The sequence below is a fragment of the Poeciliopsis prolifica genome, unplaced genomic scaffold (genome assembly GCF_027474105.1).
Source record: "Poeciliopsis prolifica strain line A6 unplaced genomic scaffold, Auburn_PproV2 SCAFFOLD048, whole genome shotgun sequence".
Lineage (NCBI taxonomy): Eukaryota > Metazoa > Chordata > Actinopteri > Cyprinodontiformes > Poeciliidae > Poeciliopsis > Poeciliopsis prolifica.
In genome coordinates, this window is record NW_026562423.1 from 742,408 (window position 1) to 763,072 (window position 20,665).

Sequence of the window (20,665 nt, forward strand, 5' to 3'; positions counted from 1 at the left end):
TAATATGAAAAGATGTTTGATTTTAAGAAGTACTCATCGAATGCAGACAGCCATTAATATTTTAATAGTTTGTTAATGGGGACACAAACAGCCCTTTGAGAACATTCAAGATCTTTCAAAGGCCCAAAAAGAAAGTGAGGTGGACATCCCTGATCTGCAGTCTTCAATAAAGGTGTTGATTTGAAGATAATTGTGGACAGAAAAGTTGCACTCAGTGACAATTCTCATCTATCCAAACAGTTATCTATATCTGCTTATCTTCAATGTCACTAATCACAAGGAAACAGAAACGCACAGGACAAGCAGCTGTTCACGTACTTACACCTGAGAAAGAATTGGAAAGGCCAGTTAGCCCAGCATATACGTGTTTAGGAGGACTCTGGAGAGAAACAACATGGGAGCATGTAAACTGCATGTAAAAAAGTCCAGGTTGGGATTTGAACTCAGGACCTTCCTTGCTGCAAGGCAACAGTAACCACATTTTCATTACAAACTTTGTCAATGTTCTGTTAATGGTGAGACCTCCCCAGCCCTCTTCTTTCATATTGACCTACAGTTATCTCATTCAAGTCATTTGTGATATAAATACGGTTTTGGTATATTTGGGCCACTATACTTTATTCTCTTCACCATTACTTTTGCTCACTTTAGGTTTGAGATGACACATTCTTGTCCAGTGAATTGAATGATTTAGCAGTATAGCGCTTGGTTCAATAAGAGGACTGATGTAGATGATCATGACCTGTGGATGGATGTGGTGTTTGAACATGTTGGTCTAAGATCTTAGAACTGGACTAAATGTTTGCCTTTGCTCCAACAGAGTAGAAACAACAAACAAGCAGCAATAGTTAGGTAAAAACAAAGTAATAAAATCATCTCATAAAACAATAAAAGTGCAGATAAGTCACATTGTGAGGCTTTACTTAACGTGAATGCCATGGACTAAACGTGAGTCTTTCGAAGCATATTGAAGTTCTCCAAACTGTGAACAGATCTAACATGGAGAGGTAAGACGATGCCCTCTACTTCTTCAAAGTTTGGATCTTACGGAAACACAAGCAGCCCTTCAGAAGTTCTGTTTATTGCCCAGCTGACAAGCGCATTGTGTGATGTACCAACCTTTTTTTCACTCCAAGTTTCATAATAGCATCAGTAAATGATGAACAGAAACACTGGTGGGAAACAGTTCATTATTTTCCACCAGTTGTGCTATGTAATGAAACTCTCATCACGATATTTAGTTCAGTTAAGTTTCAATGGTCACTTTTGAATGTATCCAGTGATGGATTTATAGCCAAAAATAAAGTTAGACTAATTTTAAATTCTGTCCTGAGGCAACCATGTGGTCCACAGATATGTTTTTAATCAAAGCATCAGCCGCACATACGCTGGATATGAGCTCAGCGTCCAGGCATTAAAAGATGTTTGCTAACCTCGATAAGCATCACTGACTGATCCTTCAAGCTTTAAGATGACCACTCTCCCAGGAGCTAGCATGTTTTATTCTCCTCAGCTCATCAGTGAGGCTAGCTATATCATAAACCAGCAGACTAGTTGGGAATAGAACAAACCAAACTTGTATTGTGGTGGGGTTCAAGAAAATTTCTGAGTCTTTATTCATCAAAACATCTTGGTGGAAGAAACTGTTTCTATTTTGGCAAATGGCGTTTCCGTAATGCCGACCTGAAGGTAAAAGTCTGAAGAGAGACTTAGACTTAGACTTAGACTTGACTTTATTGATCCCTTGGGAAGACTCCCTCAGGAAATTATAGTTACCAGCAGCTCACAGGCAAAAATGTGGCACACAGTAAGCATACACAAAAGAATACAAAAAAATACAAATTAAATACAAGGTACACAGTAAATATAGTAAGAATATAAATACAAAATAAAGAATATAAATACAACACACATCCTGGACCCTTGTGTCCAGGATGTGAGGAGTCTGCAGAGATGTTTTCCTTTCCCTTTAAGTCCTAGATGAAGGGAAGGTCAGCCCTGATACTCTCTGTGGACCCAATTGTCCCTGGCAGATGAACAAACACTGGACAGAGGGAATAACAGTAGTGTAGACAGATGACCAGCAGCTCCTATAGCAGGCTGTACTTCTTGAGTTTCCTCAGGAAGTACAGTTTCTGCTGGGCCTTCTTTCAAACAGTGCCTGTATAAGGTCTCATAAGGGTTGTTCCTAGGAACGGAGCGTGATCCAATATCGGTTCTTAGAAAAGTCTCCTGGTACTCAGGAGATACTCTTATTGGAGGAATAAACAACATCCATTTGTTCCATCATGGTTGGATAGTCTTAAAAAAAAAACACATGTAGTTCAGGTTCAGTATAGTCCTACATGCAAACAACACTTGAGTAACATAAAAGCTAAACTTTACCCAGTTGGCTGCACTTGGAAACCACTCCAGAAACCTGGATGATTTGCCTTGGTGATGAGCTTGCACAGAGGTGTTTGACTTCACCTAGGACTACGCTCTCCTACAAAGCATGTTGATACATTAAGCGCCTGCGGTATACGCCACCATACGGGGAGCATCACGTCACCAAGGTTTCTACCAGCACCTGGATGAACACGCTGATGATGCTGTTTCAATTGTGCTTCACTAATTTTATGAGCTGACAAAAGTAACTGAAAGCAGTTACAGTAAATCTCATTGCCTTAAACATAGCAGAAGCTTTTTGTTTTTTAGCAAGTTGTTGCCTTTTAGTGTGTGCTACTTTGAAAAGGCCACTTTGTGTGCGCTTAGTGTTGGGAGAGAATGCGCCAACATGCATTAATGACCTCAGAACAGGAGAATGTGTAAGGCTGTTTAAATGTCTGAGGCAAAACGGAATTTTAGCAGCGCAATGTTACAGCAGAGCCAGAAAATCCTTTCATAACCACCTGTTGTTTTTCTCGTTTTGTGTGTTTATGGTGTGTTTGATGGAACATATCACCAGAGAGGCTTTTTGTTTGTTTGTTCACGTTAGCGCTCATAAATATATCCTGCTTCAATGCAGCCTCCTCATGTGGACCCTGCTTTTTATGAGCCCAGCAGGAGCGAAGCAGCTTGATATTGCTTCATCTGTCTGTTATGCATTGCTTCATCCGTCTATTTGGGTTCAGCAGGGCTGTTCTCCAAATCACTTCCTTTTGTTTCTGCCTATTTTTCATACCCAAACTCCAGACCACAGTTATTCCCATCAACTGTGCTTCTCCCACTTGAGTCCTCTGAAGTTTCTCAGTAAGTTTGGGGGCAAAACGTTTAAGGCGAGTGGTTTCAGTTAGGATTCTCATTTAAACACAGTCTAGCTTACTGTTTTGGGGTTTTATTGTGGTTCTAAATTGAGGAACAATATAATAAAATCACAAATGCTGTCTGGGAAGAAGAAATCTATCCTCCAGGGAATACAGTAAACAACTATCCACTCAGTAGTTGTCCAACGTCCTCCAGTTTTTAATCCATGGGCGATTGGTATTAGCCAATTTTTGCCAATACAGATTTTTCATTTCTTTTTTTTTTTTTTTTGTCTTAATAGTTGCTAGGTAACAGAAGGGAGACTATTAACTGCACACATGTAGATATGACCTGGTAGAAAATGGCTTATTTTCAGACCTCTGTGGAGGTAGATAAGATCAATTTCACACGCATTGGCCAATCACCAGAATGTAATAGTAGAATTAGTGCAGCTATCATTTTAATTGTGTTCTGATGCATAAAAATGTATTTCAGATAATTTGTTCTTTCTTTACTTGAGCTTTAATAGATTGAACATGTTTATCTGTAGATTAAACAACACAAATTGAGTTTTGCTGAACAAGTGTGCGCCTGCATGGTAGCTAACTCCGTCAACGTTACAGTCGGGTCCATTTAAAGACGTACTTTATTAGAGTCATGGTGATGTCTGTACTATAATAATCTCCCCATGTCAATATTTATAGTGGAAACAGTTCATGACTGTCTTGTCTGGCAGAGAAGTTAGAGCTAATGTAATGTATGTGGGGAGTTCTCCCTGACCCCAAACCTGAGCTTCGATTTCAACACAAACATGACCTGTAAAGTATCTGCTACACTGTCAGATGACCTGGGCTCTGCTCTGAAGTAAGAAACTGATTCACAAGGTTTTCTTTCAAAGGCTCTGGAAGCTCTTTTTTCTTCTTCTTCTTGTTGCTGAGTGCCTTCTGTGAAGGCTTCTTACTAGTGGTGCACCGGTTGCAGTTTCCAAACCAGTTACTGTTCTGAAAAAAGCCTGACTTGACAATTCCTATTTTGGCTCATAAGGGTTTTTTGTTGTTGTTGTTGTTTTGTTGTTTTTTTTGACTGAAAAGTTTCTAAAGTCAGAACTTAGCAGCAATATAAAGGTGGCATGGCAACAGTGGGCTGATTATTAACAAAAGGAGACAGTGGATGATTTTTCAAACCTTTGCAGATGTAGATAAGATCAATGCAAATGATTGGTTTGACATGCACGTATTGGCCAATATCCCAAAATTGATGTGGATTTCTAATTGCAAACCAAAATGCAACGGCAAACAATTTAAAAGTTTATTTATATTCTAACCACATCAACTGTAAATAAAGAGAAACAGGCCAAATTTGACCCTTTTTTTTTTTTTTTACAGAGCTGATTTTAAATGGAAATCACTTTTTTTTTTTTCTCTCTTTGTGGTCAAATTTTCATATCGGAAGCGTCTACCGGCTGTCTAATGCAGTGCTTGTTAAAGTAGTAGATCATCCTGCCAATATTTCCATATCCAGCATCTTTCATAACACATGCAGGCTGAAAGCCTTCCTGCTATCCAGCAACTCGGCTTCTGGATCTATACATTCATCAGAGCAGCTGACCGTTGGCATTCTGTGGCAAATGGCGGCTGTTTGTTTCAACGGTTCCTGGAAGCAATCGTTGAAACTCTAACTGATCCAACTCCCACACTTTTATAAAAAAAAAGTTGTTGTCAGGCAGTCTGGTAGCGTTTTGGCATGGCGAGTTTACCAAATGGGCAGAAAAACCTGATCAGAGGCAGTCGTTTTGAAAATTGTTAGATTTCTCACTCAAGGTCTGTGCGCATTCTTAAAAAGTGTTGAATCTATGGATCCAAAATGAAGACCTTAAAAAAAGGCCTTATAAAGGTCTTAAATTTGAGTTATCTCTATAGTCTAAACGGAGGCTGTGGTTTTCACGTCACACTCTTCTGTTGTATATTTCACACACCAATCAGTGACTCCCATCTCGAATTGAAGCAGGTGTTGTACTTCATATTTAAGGGTGCAGAGATCTTTTTCTTTCTGATATTGCAGTGAAAGCCATGTTTTTCGACAAAAATTTGAGTATCAATTTACATTTCCAGAGGAAGGTATGACTTCATTAGGAGCTTCAGTAAACAATGCGAAGCAGCAGAATGTCTGTCGTGCCTGCGTCTGTGTTGAAACCGATGGTGGACGACGCAGGTAGAGTTACACGGACACACATACACACGTAGGGTACACATGCTTCATGCATATTGCAAGCTCTGCAGCACCTGCTAATTTTAGACCGGGACTACACGTCGGTGTGGTGGGAGTGTTTCCTATCTCTGGTGAGAGATCAGATTTCTCTTCCCTGCCAGGTTTTTATTTATTTTAATTTGTTTTGTTTTGATTGCTGTTAAAATGAGAATCATATTCTGTGGGTCCATATCGGCGAAAAATCTGCAATCTGAACAAAATGTTGTTTCCATGCTCTTAAAACCGAGAATCCTTTTGGTAATCCACCAAAGGTTCATCCAGTTATCAGATATTATTCACTCTTGCTATGTCCAGCCTGGTATAATGGAGCAGTGCTTCACTGTATTTGCAAATGTTTCAACACTCAGCCTGAAGTCTTTTTTTTTTTTTTTTTGCCTTAAATGCAAATACAATCAAATTGTGTTCATAGGGAACTGGGCAGAGCTCATTCAGGCTCTTTAAATATGTTCTTGTTAGAAGCTAATGTGGCTGAGTGGCTTGAAAAAGTATTTGTGCCTCCGTGAGGTTTTTCACATTTTGACGTGCTACAACTGCAAGCCACAGTTTTTATTTTACTGGGTCTTGATGGAAACGAGTGAATATTTGTAGAATGTAAAGTGGGAATGGATTGTAAAACTTGTTTTTCAATGTGTGTCCAACTACAACAAGCACATCATCCAACTTACTGGCAAGAAATGCTAATCCGCTTCATTTGCTTTTGCTGGTCCTCTTTGAATTTTAGGTACTTTGGTCATAGTTCAAATATTATTTGAGGTTTCGAGATGCTAATCAGCTGCTCTTGTTTAAAAAAAACTTGTTGCCATGGCTACCAATCTTAACTGTTAGAAAGTAAAAAGAAAAAAATATCAGAAATCCTTGTCGATGCGCAACATCCAAACCCAGAGCGCATAAATTATCTAAACATGAAATAATTCAACTGCAACAATGTAACAAAGTTCATTGAAGTTTCTTATGTGACAAAGATTTCAGCCAATGGTATCCCACATAAATATTTTTTTTCTTGCCGTTAAATGCTTTTCGTTCTCCCTCTCCCAGGACGGAACGAGCCCTTGAAAAAAGAACGTCCCAAGTGGAAGAGCGACTACCCGATGACGGAGGGACAGCTGAGGAGCAAGCGAGACGAGTTCTGGGACACGGCGCCGGCGTTCGAGGGCCGGAAGGAGATCTGGGATGCCCTGAAGGCCGCCGCCGTGGCCCTGGAGTGCAACGACCACGAGCTGGCCCAGGCTATAGTGGACGGAGCCAGCATCACTCTGCCGCACGGTGGGGCCCATTTCCATCGGGGCGATTCCTCACATTTACACATTTTAGACATTCGTTTTCTCCCTTCCTTTCACAGGGACTCTGAGCGAATGTTACGATGAACTGGGGAACCGCTACCAACTGCCGGTCTACTGCCTAGCGCCCCCTGTCAACCTCATCTCAGAATGCAGCGATGAGGACCGCAATGACAGCCCTGAACCCCCCGTAGCACCTAAAAAAGAATTTCAACTCAAGGTAGCTCCACTCAAAACTGTACTATAACTACTATTGCTGCAATTTGTGGTAGAGGGGTTGGGGGATACATTTCTGTCAAAAAAATTCAGAAATTTTGTAGAAAACATTTGGAAATTTGAGTTTGAAAATTTGCAATAAAAACACTGAAATTTCCTAGAAGAAAGAGGAAATTTGATTTCAAAGTCAAACTTTGAAACTCAAAAGGTGAAAATGTTCTATTTTTTTAATTTTAAATGTGTGAATTTTTGGTGGAAATTTACCCCCAAAATTTTTAAATACGCAGTCATTGATTAGATATTGGTGGTATGAAAATAAGTGTTATTAATAGATGCATGCCAATTTTGAAAACCACTTCAGTGCAGGTTTTGCGCAAGAGTGGTGAGGTTGTTCAGCCACATCAAAGTTAGTGTATTTTTGCAAAACTGCCACAGAAACACCTTTTTCAAATCACACAATCAACAACCAGACGTTAAAATAAAGAAGTCAGGCAATGACAGCAGGATGACACAAGTATTTTACTGACTTGTCACATAAACAAACTGGTCCATGTGTGATTTTGTTTCTTATTTAATGAAAACAACACAATTGCCACGTAGTGTTTTTTTTTTTTTTTTTTTTTTTTTTTTCTTTCCTCAGCGCTAGCAGAATGTCATCAAGGTTTTCCCCACATTTGTGTTTTAAATGCAGCTTTTGCCTGTGGTAATCCATGAATCAAAATTCGAGTAAAATTGTTAAAGATTTTTCAGCTTGCCGGTTCAACCGTTTGCCTCGTCAGGTACGACTCTCCTCGGGAAAGGACGTGCGCCTCAATGCCAGCATGGCCGACACCATGGGGCAGCTGAAGAAGCAGCTGCAGGCCCAGGAGGACATCGACGTGCTGCAGCAGCGTTGGTTCTTCTCTGGCAAGCTGCTGACGGACAAGACGCGCCTGCAGGACACCAAGATCCAGAAGGACTTCGTCATCCAGGTCATTGTTAACTCACAGGCGTCAGGAGCCCCCAAAGCGTCACCCATAACCACTCCCTCTTCGCCCAAGACCCAGTGATTGCAGCAGGTTGGAGCAGAGGTACCGCCTGATGACCATGCTGCGTTTGAGAGAAAACACAATTAAACTAAAAAGGAGAATGCAGGAAGAAGTGCTGCTTACTTTTTAACATTTCTGGTTTGTGTTTATTTGGCGGAGCAGATTGCCAAGTCTGGACATCCTCACCGTCTCTGACCCACTTTCAAATGGAAACAGAGCTCATCCTCATCGCGCTGGCGGAAACGGCGCCCTTCGCCACTGCATACACAAACTCGGCCTCTGGGCTTTTCATCTGCAATGTGGATAAAACGCAGAAAGGTTAAATCACACAGACACTTAGCAGCTCTGGTGGAGCGTACGATGCAACTAACTGAGTTGTTTTGCACAATTAAAGGTCCTTACTATACTTCAGCGGTAGATTGTGTGCCTTCAAGATTGAAAAAAAAAAGGGTTAATATAAAGGATAAGAGACTTACTATTATAGGCTGAACCCTGTGTATTTTTTTAGATTCAAATCAATCATCAATTGCTCTCACTGCTGCCTTTATTATGCTGTCTTATAATGGGTGAGTATGTGTTAATGCAGAAAAAACAATCTACGTGAAAATCCACTTTTCTGCCTTTCAGATGGCTTCATGACCACTAGGAGGAGCCTTACTGCCCCTTTCTGTTCTGTTTCTTATTGTTTAGTGGACCCCCACCCACCCTCTCTCTCTCTCTCCAGCTGATGATTGTAATCACTTCATATTCCCTGAAACTATACAGGAAAATTCCCTTCACCAGCTTAGAAACGAACCTGGAGCAGTGAGTCAAAGCTACGACCCAAAACCCAGATTCAGAGATTCAGAGGTTGATTTGAACGACTGGTTCCCCCTAGTGGTGGCATGTCGTATTAAAAATAGTGAAATAATGGCCCACCAATGAATGAAGACTGGAAAGGAAATTAATTGTTCAATGTTTTTCAAGCTTTTGAGTGCTTTATCTAAAAATAGTGAGATGGGCGTCGTTTTCTCTCTCCGCTCCAGTTGCTCATTTCTCCTGAACATTTCATTACAGTCCTCGTCTCTTTTCAAAGTCATTTCCATACCAGTGCTTCTGACAGGAATACTCCACCACAAATGTCACAGACTTGAACAAGAAGTTTTATTATTTTCTTCCTATATGTGCAATACAACAGACCTCGCATTGTTTTGGTTTCTAAAGCAACAGAGTTGTGTGAAAGTAGAGTCCAGCCCAGCTGCGGTCTGATAATCAGGACCAGCACGTCGCCTCATGGCTGCAAATGGTTATTTTTCTACGAAACGTACTCACACACCTCTCTCTCTCTCTCTCTCTCTCTCTCTCTCTGTCTCTCTTCAAACAAACCGAGCGCAGCCTGAAAGCCAAACCGTCGCTTATCAGTGAGCCTGTCCACCTTAGCTGTGAAGGAACCTCTTAGTTTCAGGGGGAGTTCATTTATTGAACCGCCATCTTTGCTGAGTTGAGCCCCGACTAGAAAGTCGGTGCTTGATCCTCTTTTTTTTTTTTTTTTTTGTTACGGACGTTTATCTGTTCTCGTATTTTGTGTTTTGTGAAACTCAAAGGGATTCAGAAATAATTAAAGCTCTACACAGAACCTAGAAAAGGAGCCGCTATTCTAGTTGTCTGGGTCCAGTAAAGCGCGCGTGCAGTAACCACTTAATCTCAAAAGAGTCTTTAACCGGCTCCCGACTCGTGCTCCAACATTTCACTATTTAATGCTTATAGTTCGGTGCTTCCCCACACCATTTATTTCCCTTGGTGGTCAAGAAACTGACCACAAACGGTAAACACGCTTTTCACTTTCTTGATGGTTTTAGAAGAGAAATATGTTCTTTTTTTTTTAATTAAAATTACAACTTCAGGTAACAAAAGAAAAACCTCTGTTTTTCAAGGCGTGCGTTTACCTGTTTTTAAAACCTGATGGATCTGATTTTCATTATTTCTTGGAGTGCAATCAGTAATGTAAAGCCATGTAAGTAAAAAAAAAACAAATTCCTTGCTGTATGTCGGACAATTTTCAACATTTCCCTTTAGCATATCCTCCAGGATGGAGGTCATATAGCCAAGGGTTGATTCTTTTGCCGTCTCATCTTTGCTCTCGTAAAAACATAGTACAACAAATGTGTGTTTATAGGTTCCAAAGCTGTGAATTTGTCCCACTTGATTGATTTTTCACCTGTATTTGGTTGCTTGTTTGCAAAAAAAGAAGAAAAAGTAAAAAAATTGCTTTTGTTTTTGTAGCGATCATTTGTCTGAGATGTCAATTTTTCAGGAGAGGTTCCCAAAATGTCTCACAGCATCTCCAGAGATGCGTAGAGTTTCAGTCTGTCCACGTCGGAAACTCTGAACATTCAGGTCCGTCTGAAGAAACGGGAGTAAAATTTCTATAAGGATAACATTTTGTACACCTCAGAACACATGACAGGGTAATGTAAATGTTGTGGACATTTGTTTTTTGCTACACAAATGGACCCCCAAAAACGACTATGAAATTAAACAGAAGCCATAACGTGAGATTAAGAGATTATATTCTTATATCAGCAAGGAGCTGCCACTCTGTGTATTACTCACTATTCTTGCCTTTAAGAACTTTAAATTAAGTTTGAGGTTTAGATTTTTGTTTTTCACAGAACAGCCATTATAAAGCACTAAAACATTTATTTTAAAAAATGGGTTTGTTTAGTCAGAGGAAAATGTTAAGGTCATGACATTTACAAGTTATTTTACTGTTCATTTATGCTGATTTTATGTAAAATCATGTTTTTAAACTGTTGAATAAAGTAAAACTTGTGGAAGCATTTCTTGCATTCGTTTTTCCTTCAGTCTCCCCCCACTCCCCCACTGGAGACGACCAACAAATGCACCTCATTAAGTTTAATGTAATTTCAGTAGGTCATTTCAAAACACGGGACTCGCATCGATTTTCCAACTACATTTCCAAGTATTAAAAATTGTTCAAATGTTCTCGTCATTCTAAAATTGAGAAACTGAAGTTTGGCTTTATATTAACTGTAAGCCACAATAATCAAAAATCATTCTGCATATTGCGCTATTTTAATACATGTTTTGAGCTTATGGCAAAATGAAGTTTTCAAAGATAATTATATTTCAAATTTGAGAAATATCAATTTCCCTGTTTACCACAAGATGGCGCTGTGTTCATGTGCACAGATGGGAACAAAGGTTGCTTAAACATGGAGAACCTCGTTTGTTTCCAGTCTTCTCTTGGCAAATGTGTCCATTTTTAGCATGTGACTGACGTTCAAGGAAACGATCCGGTTCATAAAGCTCGGTTCCATCTGTTTTTCCACATTTTCCTGTTGCTCTCCTACCTGCGACACAACTACAGGAGTTGGTGTTTCACAACCACTCGAGAAATGAAAGAGGCCAGACAAACACCGCTACAGCACTTTCTTTTTTATGCAATCAATGTTTTTCTTGATGACCACTCATTAATCACCCATTTTCTGAAACACATTTCAAACCACAAGTAGCTGCGTCTTGCACTTTCTTCCACAGCTTGGTGGGGGAGGTTACAAAAATCACCAGCTTTAATTCTGTTTATGACAAAGAAAAGCTGTTGAATGCTTATCCTTCTGTCTGAGCAACAGGAAGTTACTCAGTGTGTCAGCATAGTCGGTTTTTCTCCAAAAAGCCACAGAAGGTATTTTCTGATTATGTAAGGATGCTGTTCCGGCATTAGCCGCGCACACGGGGTGGCACATAGAGAGGAAGGTCTTAAGGCAGTTTTTCTGCCTTGGTTTCTGTAAAACAGTCAACAGAGAGTCTGTGGGGGACAGTGGTACTCTGAGTTTGGGGGGAAAAAAGCCCCTATTGATGGTGGGATTTCACAGGGAGAGCTGTGTGTTTCTGGTCTCTCGCCCAATGGGTTTTACCCTGAATTCTGATGGACCCACGGTGACCTGGCGCCACAGCAGACAGGTTTCTAATAAGAAACCGGTTACGCACCGATGTATAAGGGATTCACTGGATTTACAACACTTATTCTTCACTTTGTCTCCTGCTTTTTTTTCCTGTCCAAAACTGCCATGCTCGTCGGATTGTTTGGCAGTCCTCACGAAACCACAGCAATGTCAGCGCTCGCTATTTAGAAGAAGAAAAAAAAGTACATTCCTTTACGTTTTTGGCCTCATTGAATTAAACTGTTTTGTGTGTCTGCTCTGAAAATTGTTAAACAGTTAATTGAAACAAAGAAATAGGTACTATCCTCCCCCATCCTCCAACAAACCCCTAAACAGCTCCCTTGAAATGTGGAAATTCCCAACCCACATGCTCCAGTTCCCTCTTTTTTGTGGCTTCCAGTCTCACTGACCAGTAGTTTACCATTCAAATGGGTAGCCAGTAGTTATATAACATTATGTCATGGGGTTCTGTAACCGTAATCTCTGGGAAACGCTCACCGACTGAGGTTAAGTCTCATTAGCCGTGAAGGTTCTGAGTCTCAGACCACCCTTATCGTCATGAAGCTTTCAGAAGTGGATATAAAAACATGTTTTGCTTCTTTGTCACTGTGAACCTGGCCCAAGGAGAAACAGTAATTACACACCAGCCTTGGATTTCAACAGCACATTTAGAAATCTGACGTGAAAGTTTGCATCTCAGTAGGTAGAATTGGGTGGCGTAAGGGTCAAGCTAACACATTGGTGCTACAGATTTTATTTTCTACGTGCTGAAGAATTCCATGGTGTGAAGATGACACATGAAGATGACTAATGCCACCGCCCTCAACTGATAGAAGTGTAACTTAATTTCATTGTACGCTATAATGAAGCCGTTAAGGTTCTGAGTCTCAGACCACCCTTATCGTCATAAGGGTGGTCGGTTACTCGCCTCCAATTGCTGAATGCTTGAAACTGCTACAAGTCTGACCAGATTTCTGATTTGACTAATGGGGGGATTCACAGACACTTTGGAGAGCATTGAGCTTTCATTGACAGTTGGTTGGTTAGTCAAGTGATGACATAAAATATGAATGGAAGGATGACAACGGCAGCTTTTCAAGTTGTCATGAAAATAGGAATAAGTTGTCTTGGTTTTAGATGGCACCATTTGGAATTTCCAAAAAACTTCAGTATCTGAAATATGTGATTTTTTTTTTTCTTGTAAGGAGATTCTTTCCCATCTTTTCCTATGAAGCCACTTTAGAGTTTGATCACATATTGACATAGCACTGAACATTAGACATAGTGAGGAGAAATAAAACTGAAAAAGTATGTGTGAAATATGTTTTGTTGATTTAAGTCACCAAAAGACAATTTCTGACTGAAATTGACTCGAAACAATTTTGAAACCATTTTGCATAGATATTTTTTTATTTTATTATTTATTATTTTATTTATTAGCTACAGGATTTAGCTACAAAATTTAGCAATCTGAATTAGCTACAAAAACTGCTCGGCCAACCAGAACATCTCTGGCTATTCTGGTTGGTGGGCTCTGCTCCTCACATGTTGGGTTTACAGTGGAAATTTCTGTCTCAAGCTGCTTGACGCTGTTTGTTTAGAGAGGTTGTAAAAATCATTGTAGTTCCCAGTACCATTTAAATGCTGGGGTGAAAACAGAGCCGTTTAAGCTTCATTCAGACCCTGAGCGTACATTTTCACCAGCGCTGGCACTGGAAACGCCACAAGCTGAAATTCCCAGCTCCAATTTCTGCTGATTTTCCTACGTCGATGATGTCTTGCACTATCAAAAGACTCCGGTGCTTTCCAGTTTTTATTTTAAGGAAAAAATGTTTTTCCATTAGCATTGTAATATTTTACTCGACATCAGCATCACGTGTGCGTTCACCACATCCCTCCACTCTCGCCTGAGTACCTCCACACTGGCAGGGGAAAGGGGCACATTGAGCGTGCATGGCTGCGTTTGGTGGAATTTTAGATTGAGTTTCTCAGCAACAGTTTAACAGATCAAAACTTAGCATTTTCACAGTCCATTATGGTTTTGACTTCACTCGGAACATATTTGCCTCCCTATTAATTCTCTCCAGTTGCAGTTTTGGGGTCAGTTTGCAGGGAGACTCGCTCCTTTAGAAAGTGATCTCGAAACACTCATCTGATTTCCGTCAGGATGACACAGTTGACAGTTTTTCAGGGATTTCTTCATTTGTCGTACCTGGAAGTCGTCCGTAGGGTTGAAAAAAAAAACAACCCTGCTGTTTCTTATGCAATGCACACTCCAATCCGGCACAGTGGAGGACTTTAAACGGGAACGGATGAAGGAAGAAAATCCCATGCATGTGTTTGTGTGCGCATAAGTGTTCTGATTATGCCGGACAATCCCTGCATTGCAAGGGTCGTTCATCCACTTACCCAACGCTCACCTGGCTTGCGGCTAAAACCCTCCCTAAGGCTGCAGCCGGTGTGTGACTCACCTAATTCTTCCAGGCGTAAAGCAGCAGTTTGAACCTACTCACCCGATGGCCTGATGGGCCACGTCACAGGAGAGTCTGCAGGAGAGTTTCAAAGCTACGGACTTAGGTTGGTGGTGGAAAACATTGAGGGGTTAGTGAATGGGGGTCTACCTGGCTGGGGGTTCGGTGGTTCTGTTCAGGTTATTTCTTTAAAGGGACAGTATCACATAAAATCGACTTTTTTGAGCTTTATATCATGGTACAATGTTATTCCCTCATCAAAAACGCACCTGGAGTGATGCCTTGATTCTCTCTAGAATTTAAAAAAAATCTTCTTTTTAAATCCTTGAATCTCCATGGCAACCATTCAGCTGTGTAAAAACACCTGGATGGACCTAGTGCAGCCATCGAAGCGAAGTGGTTTCCAAGCTTCCACCTCACAGAGCAGCTCTTTCCCACTCTGCTCCTTCAGACTAGCCATCAGCAATTAGCAAACGCCTGGTGGAACTGAGCATCTGCTGAGCTCATTATAGGAGCTGCTTCTCAGTGAAATGCTGGTAAAATGTTGTCAAAGGGTCAACAGAGGAGCCATGTTGGGATGACTTCCTGAAGGCGGAGCTTCACACAGAGCAGGAGTTTTTAAAGAGACAGTCCTATTTGGTACATACAGCATTTTTATAAAAACTGAAATTAACATTGATATGATATGACACTGTGTGGCTAGAAAACTCATAAAGCTTTAAACGTGGCATTCAGTTGAGGTCTGACGCTGTAACGGTTCTGTTGTAATGTTTTAGTTTGACTCACTTCTCGTCTTTTCTTCAAGCCTGTTCTCCCTCCAACCAAATACATCTCCGTTCCTGCACCCCCCCAACCACATCAGTTGCTTAACTGAGCCAACCAAAACGACGCAGAAACACTCTGTCCTTCACCTTCAAGACCAACGGATTCATTAATTAACCCATTGCCAAAGTAACCAGTCCCTCATTTTCCCTGCATGCATCTGCAGAACTCCTTTCCTTTAGTTTTCCCGGTCAGCAGTCTGCCTCAGAGCGTTGGTACAGCTCAGGGATTCTCCCCGACGCAGACAGGATGTGAGTCACTGATATGAACGCCATCGAAGCCAGTTGATCCCAGACTAAAGGAAGCAGGTGAGACGGAGGTCACCTGGAGGTCAGACACACAGGCCTGTGAATTCTGGAGGAGCTGCCTTAGCTTTAGAGTTAAACTGTTTATAGATGTGGACATGTTGATGTCACAAGCCCCTTTTTTTCTCTGTTGGTAAAAGAATTGTAGACACTAAAAGTTTATATAGTCTATGTTACGGATGGGTTGTCAGTCAGACACAATCTAAACTTTGCACCAGGGATAGTTTATTGCAGGAACATTGCCCAGGGTTAACCTTCTTCTTCTGGTCCGCCAAAATAAATGCAGATCTTTTAAAAGGAAATAAACATCCAGTGAAAATTAGCAGCCTTTTCATTATTCAGAATCATTAAGAACTGAACGAAGATTTGTGAGTTTGTTGTCTGGATGTTTGGTTTATGAAAACCGTTTTTAGCTGAGTGAGGGCTTTTAAATATGTAAACAATAAACTTGAGTTTTTTTTTTGTTTTTAGTTTCCAGTAAGCACATTTATTTTCCTAATTCCAATTTGCGCAATTTTATTACCAATGCAGTAAAAGCAATTTTGGTTTTTGTTACTGCAAACCAAAATTGAACCAGCTCTTTGGTTGTGCTTCCAATAAGAAATGTCAACAGAGATACCCTCCACATGGGCAGTCATCTGCGGGGCAGATATATTACCTGCCACATCCAGTCATTTATTACCGAACCCCTCTTGTTTCTGCAGGTCCACCAGTGCCTTGGAAACGTCACGGATCGATGGAACTTCTTTATGGTTGTGTAGATTCAGGAAATTGCTTCCACCACCAGTTGGAATTTCACTTGGGAGGCAGGGCTAAACCCAAACGCCCAACGTTGCGTCGTACCAGTACAACGGCGAACGGGACGCGCCAGCATGTCCCGGGTTTGTCACGGGCCGTGTTGTGAGACGCCAGTAGCTTCATCCTGACTGTATCACCGTCCTAAACACCTGCAACTGTAGAGCAAAAAGGGTGTGGTTGTGTGTGTGTTTTTGGAAGGGACCAGTTGTGTTGCTTTGTGTCTGACAGTCGGAGGGCTGAACGGCGATCAAAGCCAAAAGTTACAATGGGGTTTACTGGAGACCGTCTGAGCTAAGCTTGACTTATCTAGTAAAACTTTCATCTATCCACAACTCTTGTCCCACCTGCACATTTCACACACAGACAATAAAGGGGTAAAATTGGTCAAATTCAACAGAATGTTTAGGGCGAGCAAAAAAAGACAAAAACCCAAACGAGCAACAACCAACATGGAAGAAGACTGACAGACCCCAAGAGAGACGAGGAAGTGGAGGCGGAGATGGGGAGGGGAGTCTGTGCCACACAAGTTGCCCCGGAGGCCTGAGTGGTCACACTGGTTTGGCAGAAAGGAGGAGGAAGAGTGTGGAAGAGGAGGAGGGGTCGGGGAGAGGGAAGGGGAGTATTTTGGGGGGGCACTGAGGGCAGTTCTTGGTGCCACGTTTGCATCAGAGAACTGTAATTCCTTTCACCCTCGACTGGGAAAGAACCGGCATGGCAGCTGCAGCACGGATTATCTGAACAGATGAAATAAGCGAAACGCAAACAGAGGAAGAGCCGAAAAGATCAGGTTGATGTAGAACGGTAAAATTCTTGGGCTCTTCTGACAACACAGCTTGTGCTAATGGGCCGTGTCTTCATGGTCATGTCACAGCGGTGGCCCTTGTGTCAGTAGTCATGATGTGTTGAAATTGTCAGAAATAAATGAAAATTGACAGGGAAAAACAACACTTCTATGGCTTTCTTTGAAAAGAAAAAGGAAAAAAAAGACATATTTGCTTTAAACTTTTCTTTGTGAATGACTAAGTATTAGAAGTGATAGATCAAAAAAAAAAAGGGTACGGAATCTCAAAATATAATGCGAAAGTTGAAAATTCTTTACGTTTTTATGTGAATCTTTTATAAAACGTTGCATATCAGAAAATATTGAAACCTTTTGCTGTAATTCACGAGTCACATTCACTACCAGTACCAGGATCGTGCAACTTCTGGCAGTGAATGGATCGTAAGTCTGTCTGAAATAAGAAAAACATTGTCGCAGGTTTGTATTACTTAGTGCGCTCCCTTGAAACAACATTTAACGCACATGTGTCCCATTTGTTTTGTTTTTTTTATCTTGCACCAAAGGTGAAATTGGAAGTGATGTCATTCCGATCTGAATCTGACTTCACTCAGGCATGTTTGAGGAAACTCCCTGGTCTTCCTGAGTTTAAAAAAACATTACGTTTGTTCCTGAACAGTTCATGTGTTGGGTGTGAAGAAATGTTTTCCCGATTTTGTATGTAGCATAAAATATAATTCGGTAAAAGGTTCGTGAATTGACATGTGAATGCAGGACTGGAACTGATGAGGAAATATTCTACATCTCGACGTTCCAAACTAAACCAGAAACTAATTTCTGTTTCTATTTGCTGAAATTCACAGCGAGCAAAACATTTTCCATGTACAAGATTTGAGCCTTGTGTGTGAGAATATCATGTTGAAAGACATTTATTTCTTACCGCATATTCTTGATTTCTGTGCTTTGAGCTGATTATGGCTTGTCGTTTCTGGTCAATGTGAGTTTTTCGTGTTCATCGGTGTGGACTGAGACACGGACGAGAGAAAAACCCCCAGAGTGCATCTCATCCGTGAGGAGTTGAATCATCCGTCGGTTCGTCAATGGTAATTATCAGGAGATTAATGAACGTGCAGCCAAAGCATGTCAAATCTTAAAATGAAACTTGACTCCAGTGGGAGCTGTGACGCGCTCTGAGCTTACGGGAACACGAGTGTGCCGCTTTTCCATGGAATCCGATTGGAGGGTTCCCAAAACTCCACTGTTGCGAAGCTACTAGTGAGCAGTGACTAAGTGAGGTCAGGGTTGACAGCCAGGTGGAAGATTTCTGTTGAATCTGCTCCATGTTTATTTCACCAGATGTTTACGACCCACACTCCCATTTTCACTCCCTCAGTCCAAAGATACCAAAGCTTTATGACTGATGATGTATGGATGATGAAAGCTTAATGGAAGATTAACGTGATTGTGTATTTGGCTGATGTGGGAAATGTTTCTCTGTCCGGCTCATCAAACAAATGGCCAGGAAGAGATTATAAGATGAGAAAAGATCAATCTCTTCTGTGAGCTGCCATTGCCATCTGGAGGAATGCACAAAAACCCCCCCCAATCAGAGCCAGGAGGAGGGGCTTAGCGCTGTCAATCAAGCTAATTCACTCTCTGCTCAATGTGCTAATGGCGGAGCAACAACTTAACGCTACAGGAAAACCATTGCACCGCCCTCATTGACAACACTAACAGCGGCTTCCTGCCACTGATTGTTTTTTTTTTGTTAGTTTTTTTTTTTTGGGTTATTAAAAGTGGGTGAAGGCAGAGGAACTCAATATTTTTCCCAGATTATCTGCCTGATGCCGCACGTACAGTTTCAACAAATATATCAAAAATACACATTTTTCAATAAAACTTACATACCGCAGCTTTAGGTCAAAACGTCGTTGTTTCTTTTGGATCTGATTTAACCCCAAACCCTCACGACAAAACCCCCCTGCGGCTTTGTGTCCAGGATTAGAACCAAGCGAATGTGGTGACAGAAGAACCACCGCCGCGCTCACAGGACAGCTGTTTCCAGCCCGCTGTTTTCCCCACACGGTCACCAAGGATACTGGAAGCATCAAAATACAGCCACAAAGACAAATACCAACATCTGTGTGTGTGTGTGTGTGTGTGCGTGCGTGTGTGTGTGTGAGTGTGTGTGTCTGCTTGAGATGGGTCAGTGAGGTTCAGTCTAGGCGGTAATGTGAGACCAAGATGAAACACTCAGACATCAGCACATTCTTCTTGGCCTCGGTTTTCTTCTGGCAGCGGGAAAGACGAAAAAAAAAATAAAAATGGAGGAACGGGGAAGGTTAAAGTGACCGAGATTCGCCGTAAACATGTCAGCTGTATATTTAGTCGACACCTCCGTCAGCTCTCATCAGAACTAGACATTCGTTGCAGCAGTTGTAGATTTCTACAGCGATATATTTTTGAGGCAGTTTCCCATGAATGTGCCCTCAGCCTGGCGGTTGATGGGAGGAGCTTACTTCCCACAAATATCGTCTGAGGGTCTACGAGCCAGACCAGAAACGAAGCTGTAGCATAGAAATGATTGTTGTGGTGCGACTGCAGAACCATTAACATGCCGTTTGTTAACCCAGCCAGCAAGGCTTTTGTTTGGAGATTAGGGTGTATAAAAAAAAAAACAAGATAAAAAAAAGCAACCCAACAAAATTTTAGGTTGGCTGTCAGGGCGTAAAAGAAAACAACAAAAACTCGGATTCTTCCATCTGAACCGCAGAGTTTAACAAGTTCATTTCTTCAAACTTGACACAGATGCTCAAGATTACGCCGATTATGAAAACGCACATCACCCTTCCATCCGCCAGTTTAAGGCTCCGCATGCTTCCATAAATCTGCCAGTCTGAACCCCTGATGGCCACTGTCACACAATCACGCTAAACGCTTCCAGCTGACAACATGCACGTTTTATGTTTCTGAACTTATCCTCAAATCTCCACGCACTTTATCGGGATTCATGACAGACTAACTCAAATAATATAAAATGAACAATGGAAGGGAAAAAGGTTCACAGTGATGAAACCCTTTGAAACGACTGTTGCGACTCGATATTTTGTAAAATTCACTGCAGTTACAACTGCAGGTCTTTTATGGAACATTTTCATCCAGAGCCCATTCAAACCTTCCAGACGGGATCGATGTTTAAGAATTGCTATAGACCGTTTAAGTATTGCTTTGGTGAACTCGATGGGACAGAGAGAGAGGGTCCAAGCTGTTGTTGTTTGCACTTTTTATTATTATTTTTCATTATTTTGCAAGCTCACCCCCTCCTGTCTGCTTCCAGGACTGACTGCCTCATTTTCTCCATTCTTTTCTTCATTTTTTTCGGATCCAGCCCCTTTTGACATCCCACATCTTCCGATCCTCTGTGTGCAGAGGGGAAAAAATGTAGACTCCACACTAATTATGTAGCTGGAAGCGCTCATGGTCGCTCTTCTGACTGTATCAAATACAAAGTGTGGAAACCCTTCCACAACAGA

The 20,665-nt window shown here is 41.3% G+C and overlaps 1 protein-coding gene and 1 long non-coding RNA gene across 2 annotated transcripts in view; one reads left to right on the forward strand and one right to left on the reverse strand.

Moving 5' to 3' along the window:
- Nucleotides 1–10,831, forward strand: part of ubtd1b (ubiquitin domain containing 1b) — a 15,256-nt gene extending 4,425 nt beyond the window's left edge. Inside the window, exons 2-5 of the mRNA XM_055057613.1 lie at nt 6,529–6,756; nt 6,833–6,990; nt 7,766–8,056; nt 8,177–10,831. Of these exons, the coding sequence (XP_054913588.1) occupies nt 6,529–6,756; nt 6,833–6,990; nt 7,766–8,035 (656 nt within the window). The 3' untranslated portion in view covers nt 8,036–8,056; nt 8,177–10,831. The remainder of the gene's footprint in view (nt 1–6,528; nt 6,757–6,832; nt 6,991–7,765; nt 8,057–8,176) is intronic.
- LOC129377568 (uncharacterized) lies at nt 7,988–14,516 on the reverse strand. The gene is made up of 3 exons (XR_008607943.1): nt 14,472–14,516; nt 8,201–8,306; nt 7,988–8,075 (listed from the first exon to the last, which is right to left on the reverse strand). It is a non-coding gene; the product is annotated as an uncharacterized LOC129377568 (long non-coding RNA).
- Between the last annotated feature and the right edge of the window lie 6,149 nt (nt 14,517–20,665).